Source organism: Hirundo rustica, chromosome 29, assembly GCF_015227805.2.
Source record: "Hirundo rustica isolate bHirRus1 chromosome 29, bHirRus1.pri.v3, whole genome shotgun sequence".
NCBI classification, from domain to species: domain Eukaryota; kingdom Metazoa; phylum Chordata; class Aves; order Passeriformes; family Hirundinidae; genus Hirundo; species Hirundo rustica.
Genome location: NC_053478.1, coordinates 1,054,635 through 1,073,827, shown reverse-complemented (window position 1 = coordinate 1,073,827; position 19,193 = coordinate 1,054,635). Strand labels below are relative to the sequence as shown.

At 60.0% G+C, this 19,193-nt stretch overlaps 2 protein-coding genes across 3 annotated transcripts; both read right to left on the bottom strand.

Moving 5' to 3' along the window:
• Positions 1-3,376: 3,376 nt before the first annotated feature.
• On the bottom strand, positions 3,377-9,972 carry MCL1 (MCL1 apoptosis regulator, BCL2 family member). Its single transcript, XM_040088301.1, has 3 exons — positions 9,432-9,972; positions 6,576-6,823; positions 3,377-4,894 (listed from the first exon to the last, which is right to left on the bottom strand). The coding sequence occupies exons 1-3, from the start codon at positions 9,970-9,972 to the stop codon at positions 4,778-4,780; spliced, it is 906 nt and encodes a 301-aa protein (XP_039944235.1). The 3' UTR covers positions 3,377-4,777.
• A 2,931-nt stretch (positions 9,973-12,903) lies between these two features.
• Positions 12,904-18,710, bottom strand: ENSA (endosulfine alpha). 2 transcript variants are annotated; one of them, XM_040088291.2, is made up of 3 exons: positions 18,555-18,710; positions 16,981-17,109; positions 12,904-14,986 (listed from the first exon to the last, which is right to left on the bottom strand). In XM_040088291.2, exons 1-3 carry the CDS (start codon positions 18,609-18,611, stop codon positions 14,816-14,818), a joined length of 357 nt encoding a protein of 118 aa, XP_039944225.1. In that variant the 5' UTR covers positions 18,612-18,710; the 3' UTR covers positions 12,904-14,815. The 2 variants fall into 2 exon arrangements, with proteins under 2 accessions (XP_039944225.1, XP_039944226.1); XM_040088292.1 differs by lacking the exon at positions 18,555-18,710 and adding an exon at positions 18,368-18,398.
• Positions 18,711-19,193: the final 483 nt, after the last annotated feature.

Here is a 19,193-nt window from a genome sequence, read left to right as displayed (position 1 = left end):
GAAGCCCCCGCCGGGAGTTTTGGGGACCCAGCTGCTGCTGCAGCTGCTCCCCAACATTTCCTTCACCCCAAAAGCGCCGAGAGCGCCCCAGAGCAGGGCGCTGAGGGGTGCCAGGCTTTTTGGGGTGCTGCAGCAGCACCAGCGGGGCGTTTTCATCTTTAATCTTTAATCTTTCCCCCCCCCCTCTCTCCTCCTCCTCCTCCCCGGTGTTTTTTTACAGCTCAGTTCGGGGAAAGTCGCGGAGGCTTCTGCGAAAAAGCCCCGGCGGGCGCGGAAGTGGAAAGCTCGGGGTTATCGGCGGGGCCAGGCGGCTTCCAGGAAACGCAGCCCAAAGCCCCGCACCCCCAAAAACTGCTGCAGGCACCCAAAAAAACGGAAACAGGCACCCCAAAACTGCTGCAGGCACCAAAAAACTGATACAGGCACCAAAAAACCTGATACAGGCATCCCAAAACCTGATACAGGCACCAAAAAACGGCTGCAGGCACCAAAAAAAACTGCTGAAGGAACCCAAAAAACTGATACAGGCACCAAAAAAACTGCTGCAGGCACCCCAAAACCTGATACAGGCACCAAAAAACCTGATACAGGCACCCCAAAACTGCTGCAGGCACCCAAAAAAACTGAAACAGGCACCCCAAAACTGCTGCAGGCACCAAAAAACCTGATACAGGCACCTCAAAACCTGATACAGGCACCAAAAAACTGCTGCAGGCACCCAAAAACTGCTGCAGGAACCCAAAAACCTGATACAGGCACCAAAAAAACCTGATAGAGGCACCCCAACATTGCTGCAGGCACCCCAAGACTGCTGCACACACACAAAAACTGCTGCAGGAACCTGCACCCAACACCCCAAAACTAGTCCAGCCCCCACCCCCCCCACCCGGTCCAGGCCCCTGCACCCCAATTCCTCCCCCCTGGCACCCACACCCAACCCCCCACCTGCACCCCAACTTCTCTGAGCCACCAGCACCCCAAATTCCCCCCTCCAGCAGCACTCCAAGCTCCCCCAAAGTGTGGGAGCCATCAGCACCCCAAACCCCCCCTGGAGCCAAAACCAGCCCGAGCTCCACCTGCACCCCAACTTCTCTGAGCCACCAGCACCCCAAACCCCGACAGCAGCCCAGCACCCCACAAACACCCACAGCCAAATCTGGGAGGCACCGACACCCCGAATCCCTGGGATTCATCAACACCCCAAATCCTTGGGAACCACCAACACCCCAAATCCTTGGGGTTCATCAACACCCCGAATCCCTGAGAGGCATCAACACCCCAAATCCCTGGGAACCACCAACACCCCAAATCCCTGGGATTCGCCAACACCCCAAATCCCTGGGAACCACCAACACCCCAAATCCTTGGGGTTCATCAACACCCCAAATCCCTGGGATTCACCAACACCCCAAATCCTTGGGGTTCATCAACATCCCAAATCCCTGGGATTCATCAACACCCCAAATCCTTGGGATACATCAACACCCCAAATCCCTGGCATTCACCCCAGCTTTCACCTGCACCCCAACCCCTCCCAGACACCCACCCCCAAATCCGCGAGCCACCAACGCCCCAACCCCTCCCACCCCACACCCCTGGGAATCCCCCGCACCCTGAGCTCCACCCGCACCCCCAAAAACCCCAAAGCCGCCCCCGCACCCCCGATCCCTCCCTCCCTTTGCATATTTCCATGGCAAAACCCCAAGTTTTGCATTCGGGCCCCACCGCACCCCGGGGCAACCGAACGGACCCGAAACAATCCGACAACAAAAAAACACAAAACAAAACAACCCAAGCAAACAACCACACCAGAAAAAAAAAAAAACACAAAAAAACCCCCAAACCAAACTAAAAAAACGCCCCGAAATAAAAGCAGAGAAGCGCCATGCGGCAGAATTCGGGGCTGGTTTTTGGGGAGCCTCGGGAAGCTGCTGCTGCTCTCCCCCAGCGCAGGGGCTCGGTGCTCCAGGGACAGCGGCCCCGGCCTGGATTTGGGGACGGGATTTTCCCTCTCCAGAGGGGATTTTTTCCAGCGGAGCTGCTCCTGGAGCCGAGAGAGGGGAAGCATCCAGCCCAAAGCCTGCAGCAGGTTTTTTTGGGGTGCCTGCAGCAGGTTTTGGGGTGCCTGCAGCACGTTTTTGGTGCCTGTATCAGGTTTTTTGGTTCCTGCAGCAGGTTTTTGGTGCCTGCAGCACGTTTTTGGTGCCTGTATCAGGTTTTTGGTGCCTGTATCAGGTTTTTTGGGGTGCCTGCAGCAGTTTTTTTTGGTGCCTGTATCAGGTTTTTTGGTTCCTGCAGCAGGTTTTGGGGTGCCTGCAGCAGGTTTTGGGGTGCCTGCAGCAGTTTTTTGGGGCCTGCAGCAGTTTTTTGGGGCCTGCAGCAGGTTTTGGGGTGCCCGCAGCAGGTTTTGGGGTGCCCGCAGCAGGTTTTGGGGTCCCGCAGCAGGTTTTTTGGTGCCTGCATCAGGGATGGGAATTTGGGGAGGTCTGGGGGTGCAGGGATCCCCTGAAGAGGGAGGAAAAGAGATTCCCCCATGCCCTAAGAAGAAGGGAAACTGCAGCAGCACACAGGAGCCGCACAGCAGCGCTGGGTGAGAGCCCGGCCCAGCACCCCCAGAGAATCGCCGATTCCCCAGCCCTGGAAGCGTTTGGGGTTTGGAGCAGGAGGCCGCGAACGAGAGGAGGTTCAAGGTCCAGCCCAACCCGACGTGGGGCTCTGAGCCCAGAGCCCCCCACTGCCAGGCCTGGAACGGGCAAGGGGCACAGCCAGGACAGGAACGGCCCCGTGCCCAGGGCTGCAGCTGGCACAGCACAAACCCAGCACGAGGCGCCCACCTCGGGGGCACCCAGAGCCACGGCCAGGGAGAGCCCCAGAGGTGACACAGACACCCCAAACCCTTCTAAAACAATCCAGGGGAACCCCAACAGTGACACCAGCACCCCAAACCCTTCTCCAATAATCCAGGAGGACCCCAACAGTGACACCAGACACCCCAAACCCTTCTAAAACAATCCAGGGGAACCCCAGAGGTGACACAGACACCCCAAACCCTTCTAAAACAATCCAGGAGAACACCAACAGTGACACCAGCACCCCAAACCCTCCTCCAATAATCCAGGGGAGCCCCAGAGGTGACACAGACACGCCCAAACCCTTCTCCAACGATCCAGGGGAACCCCAGAGGTGACACAGACACCCCCAAACCCTCCTTCAATAATCCAGGAGAACGTGAGAGGTGACACAGACACCCCAAATCCTTCTCCAGCAATCCAGGAGAACCCCAGAAGTCACACCAGCACCCCAAACCCTCCTCCAATAATCCAGGGGGGAGCTCAGCCCCTCCCTGGGGGTAACGGAGAGTTTGGTACCAGAGGAATGAGAACAGAAAGAGACGTTTATTGACCAAACTACAGCTTGCTTTGCACACAAGCAGGGCCTGGCTGTAGCACCACGGCTGAGCTGGGCATGGCCCAGGCTCCAGCTCACGTCCCGGCGGGGTCCCACCACAGCAGCCCCCCGAGCCAGGGGTGGGCAAAGCTCCGTGAGCCCCCAACCCCGGGCAGCAAAACCACGCTGTGAGGAGCCCAGGGCCAGCCCTGAGGGACCTGCAGGAGCAGGGGCAGCCCCAGGACGTTTTACATTCAAAGATCAGCTCGAGGCTCGGAGAGAGGAGGGGAAAAGAGAAGGAAGCGGCCGGACGGGCTTCCACAGCTCCCCGCCCCCGCCAGGAGGGCGAGAGCGACCGAAAAAAAGAGATGAAAACAAACAGAAAGATCAGCTGTTGCCGTGGTCACACGGAGCCCACGGCCGCTTTGTCACACTCCCGGCCGCTCGAGAGCTGGAGGGAGAGGTCTGAGAGGAGCCAAGGCAGGGGGGAGAGGCTCTGCCACAAAAACGCCGCCTCCGAGGGGAACGAAGCGCGGCGCGGCCACGTTCAGAATGAATTCCTCCTTTCTGTGCCATCTGGGTCTGTAAAAACGTATATATTCTACAGATTTATAGACATTTACAGGTTCTCTACATCCTCCCCAGCACGGTGGGGGGTGGGTTGTTTTTGGATTTTTTTTACATACTTACAAAATGCACGCGCTAATTCTGAGCTGTCTCGGCTGTTCGGGGCCGGGACACGGCTGGCTGTGACCCCCCAGCCCCTCCAAGCCCCTGCCCCACGGGGAGGGTCCCAGGCCTGGCACAGCTCTGCCACTCCCAGGGCCCGCTGGCAGCACCTGGGGCACAGGTGCAGGCTGGCACAGCGTTTCCTGCATCCAGTGCTTCTGCTCCAGCAACAGAGCTGCAAGTTTAGGCAGGGCAGCGGCAGCAGAAGGTGCTATTTCCAGAAAAAAAAAACCAAAACAAAACCAAAAAAAAAAACACCCCACAACCACAACCCTCAAACATCTGCTCCAGGCTCAGCTGCCTCGCCCAGCCCAGGAGGGGCCTCAGTCCAGGCAGGAGCTGCTGGAGCTCCCAAATTTCCTTCCAGGATCAAAAGTGAAGCAAGTCCACTTGAGCTCCCCCCAGCAGCATCCTCTCCAAGGAAGCAGAGGAACAACTCTTCCACGCTGCGTTCCCCAAAGCGATAAATCCTCCCTGGGCGCCCGCAGCCTCGGCTCACAGCTTCCTCCTCCTCCTCAGGAACGAGCCGCTCCGGGGATCCCTGCATTTCCTCCTCGGGTGGCTCAAGTCCAGCTCCAGCAGCACGCCCTGAGGGAGGGGGCAGCTCTGCAGCCCCAGGGAGCCAGTCCTCCCGAAGTCCCGCTGCCGGGCAGCTCCGGCCTCACCGGATCATGTAGGCCAAGCTGGCCCCCAGGCCGGCCACCCCCGCAAACGCCATCAGCACGTTGCGGATGCTGCCCTCCAGGTCCTCCACTCGGAAGAAGTCCACGAATCCCTCCTGGGAGAGAGAGGGGAGGGATGGTCAGGGTCCTGCCAGGCAGCCCTCGTGGGGAGGAGGGGGACGGCCGGATGGGCACAGCCCTGGGTGCCCAAATTCAGCCTGAAACATCCTCCGTGCTCCAGCCTCAAACATCCCCTGTGCTCCAGCCCCAAACATCCCCTGTGCTCCCCTCAGTCCAAATTCAGCCTGAAACATCCCCTGTGCTCCCCCAGCCCAAATTCAGCCTGAAACATCCCCTGTGCTCCAGCCTCAAACATCCCCTGTGCTCCCCTCAGTCCAAATTCAGCCTGAAACATTCCCTGTGCTCCAGCCTCAAACATCCCCTGTGCTCCAGCCTCAAACATCCCCTGTGCTCCCCCAGCCCCAATTCAGCCTGAAACATCCCCGGTGCTCCAGCTTCAAACGTCCCCTGTGCTCCAGCCTCAAACGTCCCCTGTGCTTCCCCAGCCCCAATTCAGCCTCAAACACCCCACTGTGCTCCCCCAGCCCAAATTCAGCCTGAAACATTCCCTGTGCTCCGGCCTGAAACATCCCCTGTGCTTCCTCAGCCCCAATTCAGCCTCAAACATCCCCTGTGCTCCAGCTTCAAACATCCCCTGTGCTCCCCCAGCCCAAATTCAGCCTGAAACATCATCTGTGCTCCCCCAGCCCAAATTCAGCCCCAAACATCCCCTGTGCTCCAGCCTGAAACATCCCCTGTGCTCCAGCCTGAAACTTCCCCTGTGCTCCAGCCTGAAACTTCCCCTGTGCTCCCCCAGCCCCAATTCAGCCTGAAACTTCCCCTGTGCTCCAGCCTCAAACACCCCACTGTGCTCCCCCAGCCCCAATTCAGCCTCAAACATCCCCTGTGCTCCCCCAGCCCCAATTCAGCCCCAAACATCCCCTGTGCTCCCCCAGCCCCAATTCAGCCCCAAACATCCCCTGTGCTCCCCCAGCCCCAATTCAGCCCCAAACATCCCCTGTGCTCCAGCCTCAAACACCCCACTGTGCTCCCCCAGCCCCAATTCAGCCTCAAACATCCCCTGTGCTCCCCCAGCCCAAATTCAGCCTGAAACATCCCCTGTGCTCCAGCCCCAAACATTCCCTGTGCTCCAGCTTCAAACATCCCCTGTGCTCCAGCCTGAAACATCCCCCGTGCTCCCCCCAGCCCCAATTCAGCCAGAAACATTCCCTTGCTCCCCCCAGCCCCATTTCAGCCCAGTATGTCAGACTATGCTCCTCCACTCCCCCAGTCCCATTTCATTCTGCACATCCCCTGTGCTCCCCCAGCCCCAATTCAGCCTCAAACACCCCACTGTGCTCCCCCAGCCCCAATTCAGCCTCAAACACCCCACTGTGCTCCCCCAGCCCCAATTCAGCCTCAAACACCCCACTGTGCTCCCCCAGCCCCAATTCAGCCACCCCAGCAGCCACCAAGCCAGCTCAGCACTCCCAGGATCGCCCTGCCTTTGGGAACGCTGCCCCAGGCTGGGCAGGAACTGGGGTGGGGTTTTTTTTTTTTGGTTTTTTTTTTTCCTTCGAACCACTTCAGGCAGCTCAGGGTGAGTCAAGCCCCAAGGCCCAGAGCCCGCCCCGCTCCCTGGGAGCTGTGAGTCAGCGGCGTGGCCGTGTCACAGGCACAGGAAGAGGCTGGAATGTGGGGGACAAGCCGAGGAATTGGGGGCGGGCAGTGACTCACCCAGCCCCCCTGGCTCTCCAGCCACTCCCGCTTGGACGAGACCAGGGCGTCGGCGATGATCCCGGCCAGGGAGCCGATGCTCTGCTCCTGCTTGATGCTCTTCAGGTGCTTGGCCACGAAGGCTCCGAAGGCGATGAGCGTCACCACGCGGCCCCAGTTGGTGACCCCGTCGCTGAAGACGTGCGCAGCCACCTCCACCACCGACTGCAGGTCCTCCTCTTGCTGGATTTCCAGCTTCCGCAGCATTCCTGGAAGATTGGGGGTTTAGGGACAGGAGCAGGGAGAGGGTGTGAGCCACACACACACACCCCTCACTGGAGCCCCTAAAGCTGGGTCAGGGGCGGAAGGGAGAATCCTGCTTCCTTCAGAGAGCTCTGCCGCCTTCCCACACCTGGGCCGGACAAAACCCAGCCCCTGAGACACTTCCAGTTCCTTCCTCCCCTTGTCTCGGGGATGTCACACTCGCCTGCCTCCAGAACCACAGCCCGGGGTGAGCTGTGGGAAAACATGGGATGGGGTCTGGAGAGCAGAATTCCCTAATCCCAGCCTGGGGTGAGCAGTTCCCAGCTGGGGAAAAACATGGGATGGGGTCCGGGAGAGCAGAATTCCCTAATCCCAGCCCGGGGTGAGCAGTTCCCAGCTGGGGACACGGGATGGGGTCTGGGAGAGCAGAATTCCCTAATCCCAGCCCGGGGAACAGGGGATGGGGTCCAGGAGAGCAGAATTCCCTAATCCCAGCCAGGGAACATGGGATGGGGTCTGGGAGAGCAGAATTCCCTAACCCCAGCCCGGGGTGAGCAGTTCCCAGCCAGGGAACACGGGATGGGGTCCAGGAGAGCAGAATTCCCTAATCCCAGCCCAGGGTGAGCAGTTCCCAGCCAGGGAACACGGGATGGGGTCTGGAGAGCAGAATTCCCTAATCCCAGCCCAGGGTGAGCAGTTCCCAGCCAGGGAACACGGGATGGGGTCTGGAGAGCAGAATTCCCTAATCCCAGCCCAGGGTGAGCAGTTCCCAGCCGGGGAACACAGGATGGGGTCTGGGAGAGCAGAATTCCCTAATCCCAGCCCAGGGTGAGCAGTTCCCAGCCAGGGAACACGGGATGGGGTCCGGGAGAGCAGAATTCCCCCAGCTCCACCTCCAGCGAGCAAACAAGCCTTTGCGAAACCGAAAGGCTCCGCTGCTTGTTGTTGCTCAAACTTGCAGGAAGAAGCCTTCATTCCCAAAGGCAGTTCCCCACCCCTGGGAACTCAGGAAATCACCGTCCCTGCAGAAAAACCCTGCCCAGCTCGCCGGGAATTCCAGACAAAACGCCGGGAGCAACGCGAATAACACGGGGGAAAAACGCAGGATATACCGGGGGGAAAGGCAGGGAATATCACTGGGAACTCCCAAATCACACCCCCCGGGGATCCCAAAATTACCATAAATACCAAGAGTTCAGGATTTTTTTTCCATTCCCGGGTCTCTTTTCTTGTTTTCCCTGGAGTTTTCCTCTTTATTCCCATTTTTTCCCCGGCTCCAAACCTTCCCTTCCTCCCGAGCCCGTTTTTTTTCTTAGGCAGAATTTCCGGTCTTTTTTCATTTTCCCGGGCTGGAATACAGGATTTCCCCCTGATCCCACATTCCAGGAAATTCTCGAAAATTCATCCTCATCCCCTCCTTTAATTACTCCCGGGTTTCCCCCTCTAAATGAGCCAGGAATCGGGATTTTAAAATCCTTAATTTCAACCCGCGCGGGGGTGGGAAATGGGACGGGGAAAGTGAAAAATGTGGGGAAAAACCCGGGGAATGGGATGAAAAAAAAAAAAAATCCACGGCTCCGCCTGGACGCTCCTCCCAAGAGTCATTCAACAAGCACGTCCGGGAATTCGGGAATTGGGACAGAGGAACTGATCCCACTGCCTTTCCCACCAGCGCAGCTAAGGATGAAACCGAAGCTCTTTGTGCTCAACAAACAAGAAAAAAAAATAATATAAAAAGCCAAAAAAAAAACCCCAACCCCGAGGAGCTGAGAAACTGGCACATCCTCCTCGCAGGAGGAAGGTGTTTCACCACACAGCTCCTCGGGAGGAAATGCTGCTGGCCTGGGCTCCATCCTGCCCTGGCATCCCACCGCCCAAAGCGGCTCCGAACCCGCCCGAGCCACTGAAAACCACCTCAAATCCGGCACTTCCCACTCCCAGCTCGTCCCCGTGGGAGCCAGCTTCCCACGGCTGCCTCGGGGCCCGGCAGAAATGGGTGAAATAAAATAAAACACGTTTCTCAGAGCTGCTGTGGCTGCCCCTGGATCCTTGGAAGGGTCCAAGGGTTGGATGGGGCTCGGAGCAGCCGGGGGCAGTGGAAGGTGGGGCCGGATGAGTTTTGAGCTCTGTTTCAACCCAAACCATTCCACGGCTCTAGGAACACGCTGCCCAGGAGACTTCCCCCCACCAAAACTCCCTTTGCACCTCGGCTGGGGGGAGGTGAGGATTTGAAACTCCTGAGCTAACTAATCTTTGGACGCCTGGGATTATTTGCACAGTCACTCCGAGCCGAGGGGGGGACGCGAGGAGGAACCGGGGCTAATCTGTAACTAAATTATCTCCTCCGCACACACCAACAGCGGCTTTCCCCCGGCCCAATGGAACAAAGTTCAGTTTCGTTTTTGATCGCTTTCCCAGCTGCTTTATTTAACCCCCTCCGAACCAAGGCCACATCCCAGGAGCGACCCCGGCCCTGACCCCACCCAGGCTCCGAGGGGATCACCCCGAACCCCCTCCCCAAACCCCTCCGGCCACGGCGACGGGCGGCACCGGCCTCTGCGACGGGGGTGGCGGCCTCCTCCTCCTCCTCCTCCGGCCCACACACACACACACCTTGAAAGGCGAGCTCGTGTTTCCTCATGACGCCGTCGCCGACCCTCCGCAGCGTCTCCAGCGCCTTCTCCATCACCGCGTCCCCCGCCGCGCCGGGCCGGCCGGGACCACCCAGGAGGCCCGGGAAAAGCTTCTTGGAGCTGGGCTGCGCCTCTCCCGCCACCTCCCGCAGGTAGCGGTCGATGAGCTCCAGCGAGTCCTGCCGGAGGCCGTCGGGAGGCCCCGGGGGGGTCCCGGGCAAGGAGTCGGCGGCGGGGCCGCGCTCGGGCTCGGGCTCGCAGCCGTCCAGCTCCTCCTCGGGGCGCCAGAGAGTCGCGCCGCAGCCAATCAGCGCGCGGGGCGCCGCGCCGCAGCCAATCAGCGCGCGGGGGGGGTCGGCGCGGCCGGCGGCGGCCCCGGAGCGGTCGCGGGGCGGCTCCGCAGCGGCGGCGGCGGCGGCCGCGGGCTCCGCTCGGCCCCCGGGCCCGCCGGGGCTCAGCGCCGGGCCGCCGCCGCAGTACAGGTTGAAGCCGATGACGGCTTTCGGTTTGACGGCGAACATGGCGCCCGGTGCGAGCGGCCGGCGGGGTGCGGGCGGGACCGGCGCGGCCGATTTATATAACCGGCCGTTCTGACGCCGTAGGGGCGGGGCGGGGGCGGGACCCGGACAGATCCTTTTTTTCCACCTCCGCTTCCGTTCTTTCGGCGGAAAAAAAAAAAAAAAGAGAAAAAAGAGAGAGACCACCCCCTCCTCCCTTCCGACCGAGCTCGGTACCCCGCTCGCGGTGTCCCCGGTTCTTCCCGGTACCGGGCAGCAGCAGCAGCTCCCCGGCGGTGCTGTACCGCTCCCTCATCCCCCCGATGAACCCCCCCGAGGCAGAGACCCCCCAGCACCAGGGACCGTCCTCGCCGAACGGGCCACGTGTGTGCCCTGCCCTGCCTCGGCCGCCGGGCTCGTTCACGGTTCTGCGGCACCGAGCATCCCCGGGGTGCGGGGAGCCAGCAGAGCCCTCCCCGGCGCGGACAGAGAGGGGCTGGAAAGCAGGGAGCGTGATCCAGCCCCGACAGATTGCGCCAGGATGAGGTGTGATGGTGTTAAACTAAAAGCAGGTAGATAAAGGGAAGAAAAATTTTATTATGTGGGTAATAAGACGCTGGAAGAGGTTGGCCAGGGAGGTGGTAGACGCCTTGAAACATTCCGGGTCAGGAAGGACAGAGCTCTGGAGCAGCCTGATGTAGTAATGATGGCCCTGCTCATTGCAGGGAGTTGGAGTAGATGGCTTTTAAAAGAAAATTCCAACCCAAACTATTCCACGATTCTAAGGAATCCCGCCTGGATCTGTCTGGTTCAAGCCCGTTCTGACCTTGGCTCGCTTACCTGGGCGTTGGTGGGGAACTGCCCCATTCCTTCAGCCCTTGGTGGGTTGTCCCACATCTCCCCCAGGACTGAAATCCCCCTGCACCCACCGGCTCGGAGAGGTCACAGGGCAGGGCAGGACCTGGTGTCCTCGGGGTTCGGGCAGGACCTGGGTGGTCACCCTGGTGTCACCCGGGTCACTCTCGGCGCCCTTGGGGCACTGGGTGTCAATTTTTGTCTCCCCTGGCCACAGGCCCCTCCTTCACCCCTGGGACCGAGCGAGATGCCTTCAAAATCCGCCCTGCTTTGGGCACAGCTCGGCCAGGGGAGACGCCTCAGGGCTTTGTGCAGGTGGATCAGACCCTCCAGGAACAGGGAAACGCTGTGGGTTTGCCCTGGGGCAGTGGGGAAGGACTGGAGGTCTCCAACACCCCTTTGCTGGATCCCTTTCCAGGGCTCTGCTCCATCCCCACCTCCCAGGGAGTCCGGGATGGAGAGGTGGGTGTGGAGCAAAGGCTCTGCAGGGCTGGGCTGGGGCCATTCCTGCCTGGGAGCTGCTGACCAGAAACAGACTCAGAGCCCTTTGGTGCCTCCCAAGACACGGGAAATTGGGGTCTGGAGCCTCTGGAATTGCAGTTACTCCCCAAAAGCTTTCCCAGGGAGGTGTGCTGGGGCCTCTCTGTGTCACCAAAGGCCACCAAAGTCCCCGGTGGAGCCGTGGCTCTCGCCTGGGAGGTGACACCAGCCCCCAGCCCCCATGAGCTGGTGGCATCACCAAACTGGGATGTGATGAGAGTGAGACGCTGGGACAGGGGCCTCAGGACAGGGGTCTGGTGTCCCCTCCCAGCACAGGCAGGGTGGGCTCTGTGCTGAGCCCCCAGCACCAAAAGGGACCCAGGAAAACCCTGCCCCTCCCAGCTGTGGGGTCTCGGGGCCAGGAGATCCCGGTGCCTCGGGCTTCAGGGAACCCCAGAGGCGGGGATGAAAATCCAGATGTTGGGAGAGTGCAGCTCCTCCTTCCCCTCCAGGGAGGCGCTGAGAGCTGCCACCTCCCCGGTCAGCGTTTTTGGGGACAAACTGTGACGAATCCAAGCCTCTGTCCCCATACTGCGCATCACTGCGCTCTGTTTGGAGCCCTCGTGTCCCAGATCCAGCAAAAACAGGGATGTGCATCCCCCCTGGGGGTCCCTTCACCCCCCCAGCTCCCATCCCTGCTGCCACCCCCCCAAACCGGGGCTGACTGGGGGTCCAGCGAGACGAAGCTCGTCCCTCTCAAAATCCTTCCCACGGCCCCAAGGAATGCGTCCTTGTCGGGGAAGCGAATTCTTTGGCACCAGGAGCAATAACAGGGAGCTCTGGCAGCGCCCAAGCACATTTTTGTGAGGCGGTGCCAAGCTTTAGCACAAACACGGCCCGGGCTGGAACGGCGCGTCCCTGCTCGTCCCCTGCGGGTCCCTGCGGGTCCCTGGGGACCCGGGTGCACCCCAGGGGCTGGGGAATTCCCGGTGCCGGGGAATCCGAAGCTTCGGGAGAGTCGGAGGATTCCTGGGAACAAGGCCCAGCCCAGCGACACACCCGGCTGGGCCGGAGAGCTCCGGGGAAAAGGTGGGAGCAAGGAAAGATCAAGATGAAGCCTCGAGGTGGGTGAGGCAGGAGTGGCAGAAGGCACCTGGAGAGACCCCGGGGGTGACAGCGGGGACAAAGGTGGCCACGGTGGGACAGTGTGGAAGGATGTCCTTGTGTGGAAGGATGTCCTAAATCCCCTCCCCTGTGCCCCCAGTCTCTGCTGTGAGCCCTCACCCACCCAGCACCAGGAGCATCACGCCCTGCCCTGCCGGCCTGGCTCTGGGGCGGAATGGGAATAACCCCAGCCACGGTCCCCAACCCGGTCAGAACTGCTCCTGCTGGGTCTCATCCTGCGGTGTCCCATCCCTTCTCCCTCCCTCCTGCGCAAGCACACCTGGAAAAGCAGGCAGAGGGATGCTTGGGGGGCTGTCCTCTCCCTCTGACCCCCCCAGCACAGGGACAGCCCCGGAGCAGCGCCGCCCCTTTGCACACTTCACTTTATTTCCTCTTTCGGGTTTTATTTCCCCTTCTGAGGTTTAATAAAAAGCAAGCACAGCACTCCAGAAGAGGTGAACATGTAAAAAAATTATATATTTTTAAATATATTTGTATCTATTTACAACATGGCTGGGACACACAGCAGGACATCCGAGGAGGGTGTGCAGCCACTGCCCCGGCCAGGTCACACAAGGGCTGGAAAAGTGCTGGAGCCCAGAGCAGGACCCCGTGGGGACAAGGGGCAGGTCCCAGTCCCACCACATTCCTGGCCCCTTCCCCAGAGTGACCAGGGGCAGCCCCAAGGCCCCCAGAGCCTGTTTCTCAGGGGAGGATCCAGGAACCACCCGGAGGCACACACGCATTCCAGCACACCCTCGGCAAACACTCCCGGGAAGCAACACCTCGGTCCGACCAGCGCCAGCAAAGCGACACAGGTGACACAGATTCCCAGGGAACGCCCGGGCGAGCAGGAACACAGCAGAAGGAAAGCCCTGCCCGAGCATCCTTCACTCCTGCCTCCCCTTCCCTTTGGCCCTTGTGCTTCCAGAATGGGGCTGAAACTGGGGCAAGTTTCGGGATGCCCTGGCACGGGTGTGCCCACACCTCCCGCTGCAGGGGAAAAGGCCGCTGGGATCCAGGGCACGAGGAGGGGACAGGGCCACCCCAGCACGTGTGGTTCTGCAGGGCTGCAGCAACAGGTTGTTAGGTTTGGGGCTTTTTGTTGTTGTGATGTTGGTGTTAGTTCGGGGGTTTTGTTTTGTTTTCCCCAGGCTTGAGACAAAGAAAACACAAAAAGGGAAAAAAACAGGAGAAAAAAGGAATCCAAGCTTAGGATGCTCAACATTTTCGAAACACAGGTTTGCCTCAACACTTCAAATTCCACTCTGGTGCTTTTTATCCCTTTCTGGGTGGTTACTCCCAGTCCTGCCTCTCTCCCTCCAGTATCAGTTCCAGCAGCACAAATCTCTCTCCCTGGCTGTGCTGGTCCTTTGTGAGCACCCAAATTTGGGGCTGCAGGTGCCTGGGCAGGGCTCTGCTGCATCCTCAGCTCCTGCTGCATTCAGCTCCCACCTCCCTGGTGCTGGGAGAGGAGCTGTCCTCACCTCACCCTCAGCCAGACACGGAGCAGAACTGACCAGGGACACAGAAACTGCCCCATGGCCTTGGGGCAGCTGTGCTGGGGCTCTACCCCCAAACCAGCCACAGGGATGTTTCAAACACTGCCCAAACCCTCTCCCACAGCCCTGGACACGCTGTACCCCGTGAGCTGAGCCAGGGACAGATCCCAGACAGCTCAGCCCAACACCAGCCCCCTGGAATTCTTTCTTCATCTCAGCCAATTTCTTCACTTTGAAGCTCTTGACGCAAACACTTGACTATGCCTTCAGACTTGGGATCACACCTGCCAGGTCTGGGATCAAATCTGCCAGGTCTGGGATCACACCTACCAGATCAGGGATCAGACTTTCCAGATCAGGGATCAGACTCTCCCTATCTGGGATGACACCTGCCAGGTCAGGGATCAGACTCTCCCTATCTGGGATGACACCTGCCAGATCAGGGATCAGACTTTCCAGGTCTGGGATCACTTTCCAGGTCTGGGATCACACCTCCTGCCCAGCTGGGTCGGTCTCTGCAACCCCCAACGCCCGAAATCCCCTCCCACGCCTCAGCCCCACGCTCTCCCCTCCTCCAGGTGCCTCCCCCGAGCCCTCTCCCGCTCCTCCCAGCGAAGAGGCAGCGTTCCAATGGCTCTGTGAGCCAGGATGGTTTCAAACAGCAGGAAAATTAAGGCAAAGCCTCCCTGAGAGGAAGGGCCAACCCAACCCTGCCCCTCCACTCAGGTTTGGGGTGTGTTCGCTGGAAAGACTCAAACAACTACGTGGATTCTGGTGCTCCCGTCCCTATGGTACAGTGAAGTTCAATCCATTTAGCCAAAAGAAAAGAGACAAAAAGAGGGGCAGCCCCCAGGGGAGAGTGCAGGCTACCCCGCCAGCTTGCTGGTGACGAGCGAGGACTTTCTCTGAGGCAGGTCCTGGGGCGTGGGGATGTGGTCTCCTGTCACCAGGTTCTTGTCAGGCCCTGCACTCGGCAGCTGCTTGTTCTTCATCTTCGCCTTGGCCATGTTGTAGTCGCCAGAATCGAAGTATTTTTGCTGCAGGAGGAAGAGGTGTTTGCGTTACTGGGTGCGCAGGAAGAGCGGAGCCACAAGGATCCTTTAGGGAGTGTTGGGATTGCTCTAAACCAGGCCATGAAAACATCACACAAGGGGGAAATCCAAGCAGTGAGTCTGGCCTGCCTGAAAAGGCCTTTGGCCAAGAGCCAGTGACTCAGCCCAGCCCTGGGTGGCAGCTCCAGTGCCTGACTCAAGGCACCCCTGACACACCGAGCCCGGCTGGGACCAGCCTTGACCTACTCAGCCCTTGCACAACAGGGATCCAGTCCCTGGAATGCTGAGGCACAGCCCATCAGGGATCCTCTGGACTGCGATGATGAGCCAGGGTGATAGAGGCAGGACTTTTGCCCCAGAGAACAAATCCTGGCTGCTGCCAAGGCCTTTCCTGGACCATGCAGCTCCCAAGGGCACTGCCCGCCAGGCCACGGCTGGGGGCCACCTCCCAGCTCAAAGGGCATCATTTCAGTGCCTTATCACATCACATCATCACATCAATCACCCCAGGACTCTGCTCCTTCCCAGCACGGCCCCATCCCACTGCCCTGGAGAGCCTGGCTGTGTCCCGAGGCATCCTCAGGGTGCCCAGTCCCGATAAAAACCCGCACCAGGTTTGCGTAGCCAAGTTTGGAACGGAGCTGCCACTGGGCAGGGCTGAGCCTTGGGAATACCAGAACTAGGAAGGGAAAAAAAGTGATTGTGGAGATGGGAATTGTGGCCAGAGGAGTGAGAACGTGCGAGAGACTCTGTGGGCATCAAGTCAGGGAGGGGCAGGAGAAGCTCAAGCCGAAATTCCCTGGCAGCCCATGGGGGTTCATGGGGAGCAGAGACCCCCCCTGACCTCTTAGGTGCTTTTTTAGGATTTATTTCTTTTACATTATTTATTTTTATTCTTTTTTCAGCTCCGATTTGATGGACAATAAATTCATTTCATTTCCCCCAGTCCAGTCCCTTTTGCCCCTGATGGTGCTCAGGCACTGATCCCTCCCTGTCCTTCTCCCAGCCCAGGAGCCTTCTGCTCTCTTCCCTGTGCAGGTGAGGAGAGCAGGGATGGAGCAGCTTTGGGGACACCTGGAATCCAGCCAGGGGCACCCCCCACAGCCATCACAGCCCTCCCTCCGGTGCTGGGCCCCACAACAGCCCCGGGACAGCTGGGAACAGCCACGGACAGGGAGGGGACAGCAGAGAGCAAATCCTGCCCGAGGGGTGAGGGGGACACCGGGAATGGCATGGGAATGGCACGGGAATGAAACAGGGAATGGCACTGGGAATGGTACTGGGAATGGCACTGGGAATGGCACTGGGAATGGCATTGGGGATGGCACTGGGAATGGCACAGAATGGCACCAGGAACGGTACCAGGAATGGCATGGGAATGAAACAGGGAACAGTACCAGGAATAGCATGGGAATGGCATCAGGAATGGTACGGGAATGCCACAGGAATGGCACCAGGAACGGCATGGGAATGGCATGGGAATGGCATGGGAATGGCATGGGAATGGCACTGGGAATGGCACCAGGAATGGCAATGGGGATGATACAGGAATGCCACTGGGAATGGCACCGGGAATGGCACCAGGGAGGGGACCCAGCCACTGGCTGCCTGCAGCCTGGGAAGGGTTTGTGTTTTCTGCAGCAGCCTCTGCAAGGAGAGGAGCCAGCAGGGCCAGAGCAGGATGGCTCTTGGAGAGGGATTTCTTCCATTCCTGAGGGATTGAATTCCGTTCTCAGGGAGCACAAGGACAGGCCTGGCTGCACCTGCACTGGACCAGCACACTGAAACCAGGGCTAAAACATCAACTCTGGAGATCCCAGGGAGGGATCCCAGCATTGTTCCACCCCGAGTTCAGGGTTTTTCCCGGGTTTCGGGACAGGGTGGGATCTGCTGGGGGGATGCAGAGCCAAGGCAGGCTCTGGCAGGGGGAGCCCTGGGCTGATCCCTGGGGCCCGTCCCACCGAGGGACACTCACGTACCCCTTTCTGCAGCCTCTTCATGAGGAAATCGGAGCCTCCGGGCTTCTGGCCCAGGTTGGGGTATTTGGCCTTGAGCTTGGCCTCTTCTGCCCTCTCGGGGGCCACGGCTTTGTCCTTCTCCTGAGTGTCCTGGAACACAAAGGGGTGTCAATCCCTGCGGCCCCACAGCCACCTGAGATGCTGTTACACAACATCCAGCAGCACATTCCAGCCCTGGGGCGCTTCCCTGGAAAAGCACTCGGAAAATATTACCGACACCTTCCCAGCCACAAAGAGCCTTTCCCTGGGGGAGCTGAGGGACAGGGAGAGCTCCTTCCCACCTGGGAGCACCTCCAAGCACCCACGCTGTTGTAGGGCTTGGCAAACTGGGCTTTTAGGCTGGATTTTGGGAAGAAATTCCCTCCCGTGAGGGTTGGGAGAGCCTGGCACAGGGTGCCCAGAGCAGCTGTGGCTGCCCCTGGCAGTGCCCAAGGCCAGGCTGGACAGAGCTTGGAGCAGCCTGGGACAGTGGAAGGTGTCCCTGCCATGGCAGGGGTGACACTGGGTTAGTTTTAAGAGCTCTTCCAACCCAAACCAATCCATGATTCCCTGATCTCCCTTCCCAGATCACCCTGGCGGCTGGGGGGATATTTAGGTGTACAGTTATAATTTGAAGGTTTTACTGGAGGGTTCTTGGTGCTCCCAGGTAGGGTCTGGGTCTCCTGGAAAGGATTTTGGGCATCCCAGTTAGGATTTGGGGATCCAAGTGAGGGTTTCCAGATCCTCAACAGGATTTTGGGAGCTTGGGAATCATTCTGGAGGATCTCAGTTAGGATTTGGGGGTCCTGGGGAAGATTTCAAGGATTCAAGGATCAGGAATTCCAAGCAGGATTTTGAGTATCCTGGAAAGCTTTTAGTGTTCCTAGATAGGATGTTAGGGGTCAGGGGGTCTGACAACAGCACCCAAAGCTTTGTCCCCTGAAACCATTCCAGGATGCCTGACTGCTCCCCTCAGCTCCACATCTCCCAGTCTCCTTCCCCCACACCCACCACTGCCCCCATCCCAGGTTAATCCCAGCCCCATTGCCCCATCCCGGGTTAACCCCAGCTCCACTGCCCCCATCCCGGGTTAACCCCAGCCCCACTGCCCCCATCCCGGGTTAATCCCAGCCCCATCCCGGGTTAACCCCAGCTCCACTGCCCCCATCCTGGGTTAATCCCAGCTCCACTGCCCCCATCCTGGGTTAATCCCAGCCCCACTGCCCCCATCCTGGGTTAATCCCAGCCCCATCCCGGGTTAACCCCAGCCCCACTGCCCCCATCCCGGGTTAATCCCAGCCCCTTCCAGCCCCATCCCGGGTTAATCCCAGCCCCACTGCCCCCATCCCACCCCACCAACCCCACGCACCCCCCACGCCGCCATAGAGCCCAAAAGGAAGTCCCACCCACCCGCAGGGGCATAGCCAATCAGAGCCCGGCATTCCCAAGACGGACAACAGAAACAACCAATGACCGCATAGGACTGGAAAGAGGGACGTGTGGCGAGCCAGTGGGAGACGGCCGGACACCCCCTGCCTCCCCCGGGGGTTCCCCACCTGTTTCTCCTGTCCGGTCTCCTCCGTGAAGGCGCCGGTACCGAGCGGAGCTGCCATGGCGACGAGGGGGGAGCTCCGCGCTCCCTCCGCTGCGTCCGGCCCCGCGCCCTGCTCCAAAATGGCCGCCACCGCCTCCACCGCCTCAGCAGTCTGAGGGACAGCAGCTCCACCCAATGAACGCAGAGGAGATGCCGCAGTGACGTCACACTTCACCAATCAGCGCGCGCGGAAGGCGAGGCATAGAAAAGGCGAGCAACAAAAAAAAAACCGGCGGAGTGGCCAAAACTGGCACGGACATTGACCAATGGGAAGCGAGAATCACCGAGTGGGCGGGGCGCTGGGCGGATCCTCATGAGCGCCGTTCCCGCAGCGCCGCCGGTTCGAGACCGGGCCCGAGGGGATGCGGGGACACCGCGCAGGACCAGGGGATGCGGGGACATCCCCCACGGCAGCGACCGCTCACGGCCCCGAAACCGCCCCCGGCCTTGTCCCCGCCGTGGAAAGGCGCCTGGGGGTGCAGGGACCCCACCCTCACCCAGCATCAGCTGAGACCACCCGCCGCCGGTGACACCAGTGTCACCAGCACCCCGGGGACCCCCCGGCCCTCCCGAGCACTGCCCCTCGAAATGCCAGTCCTGG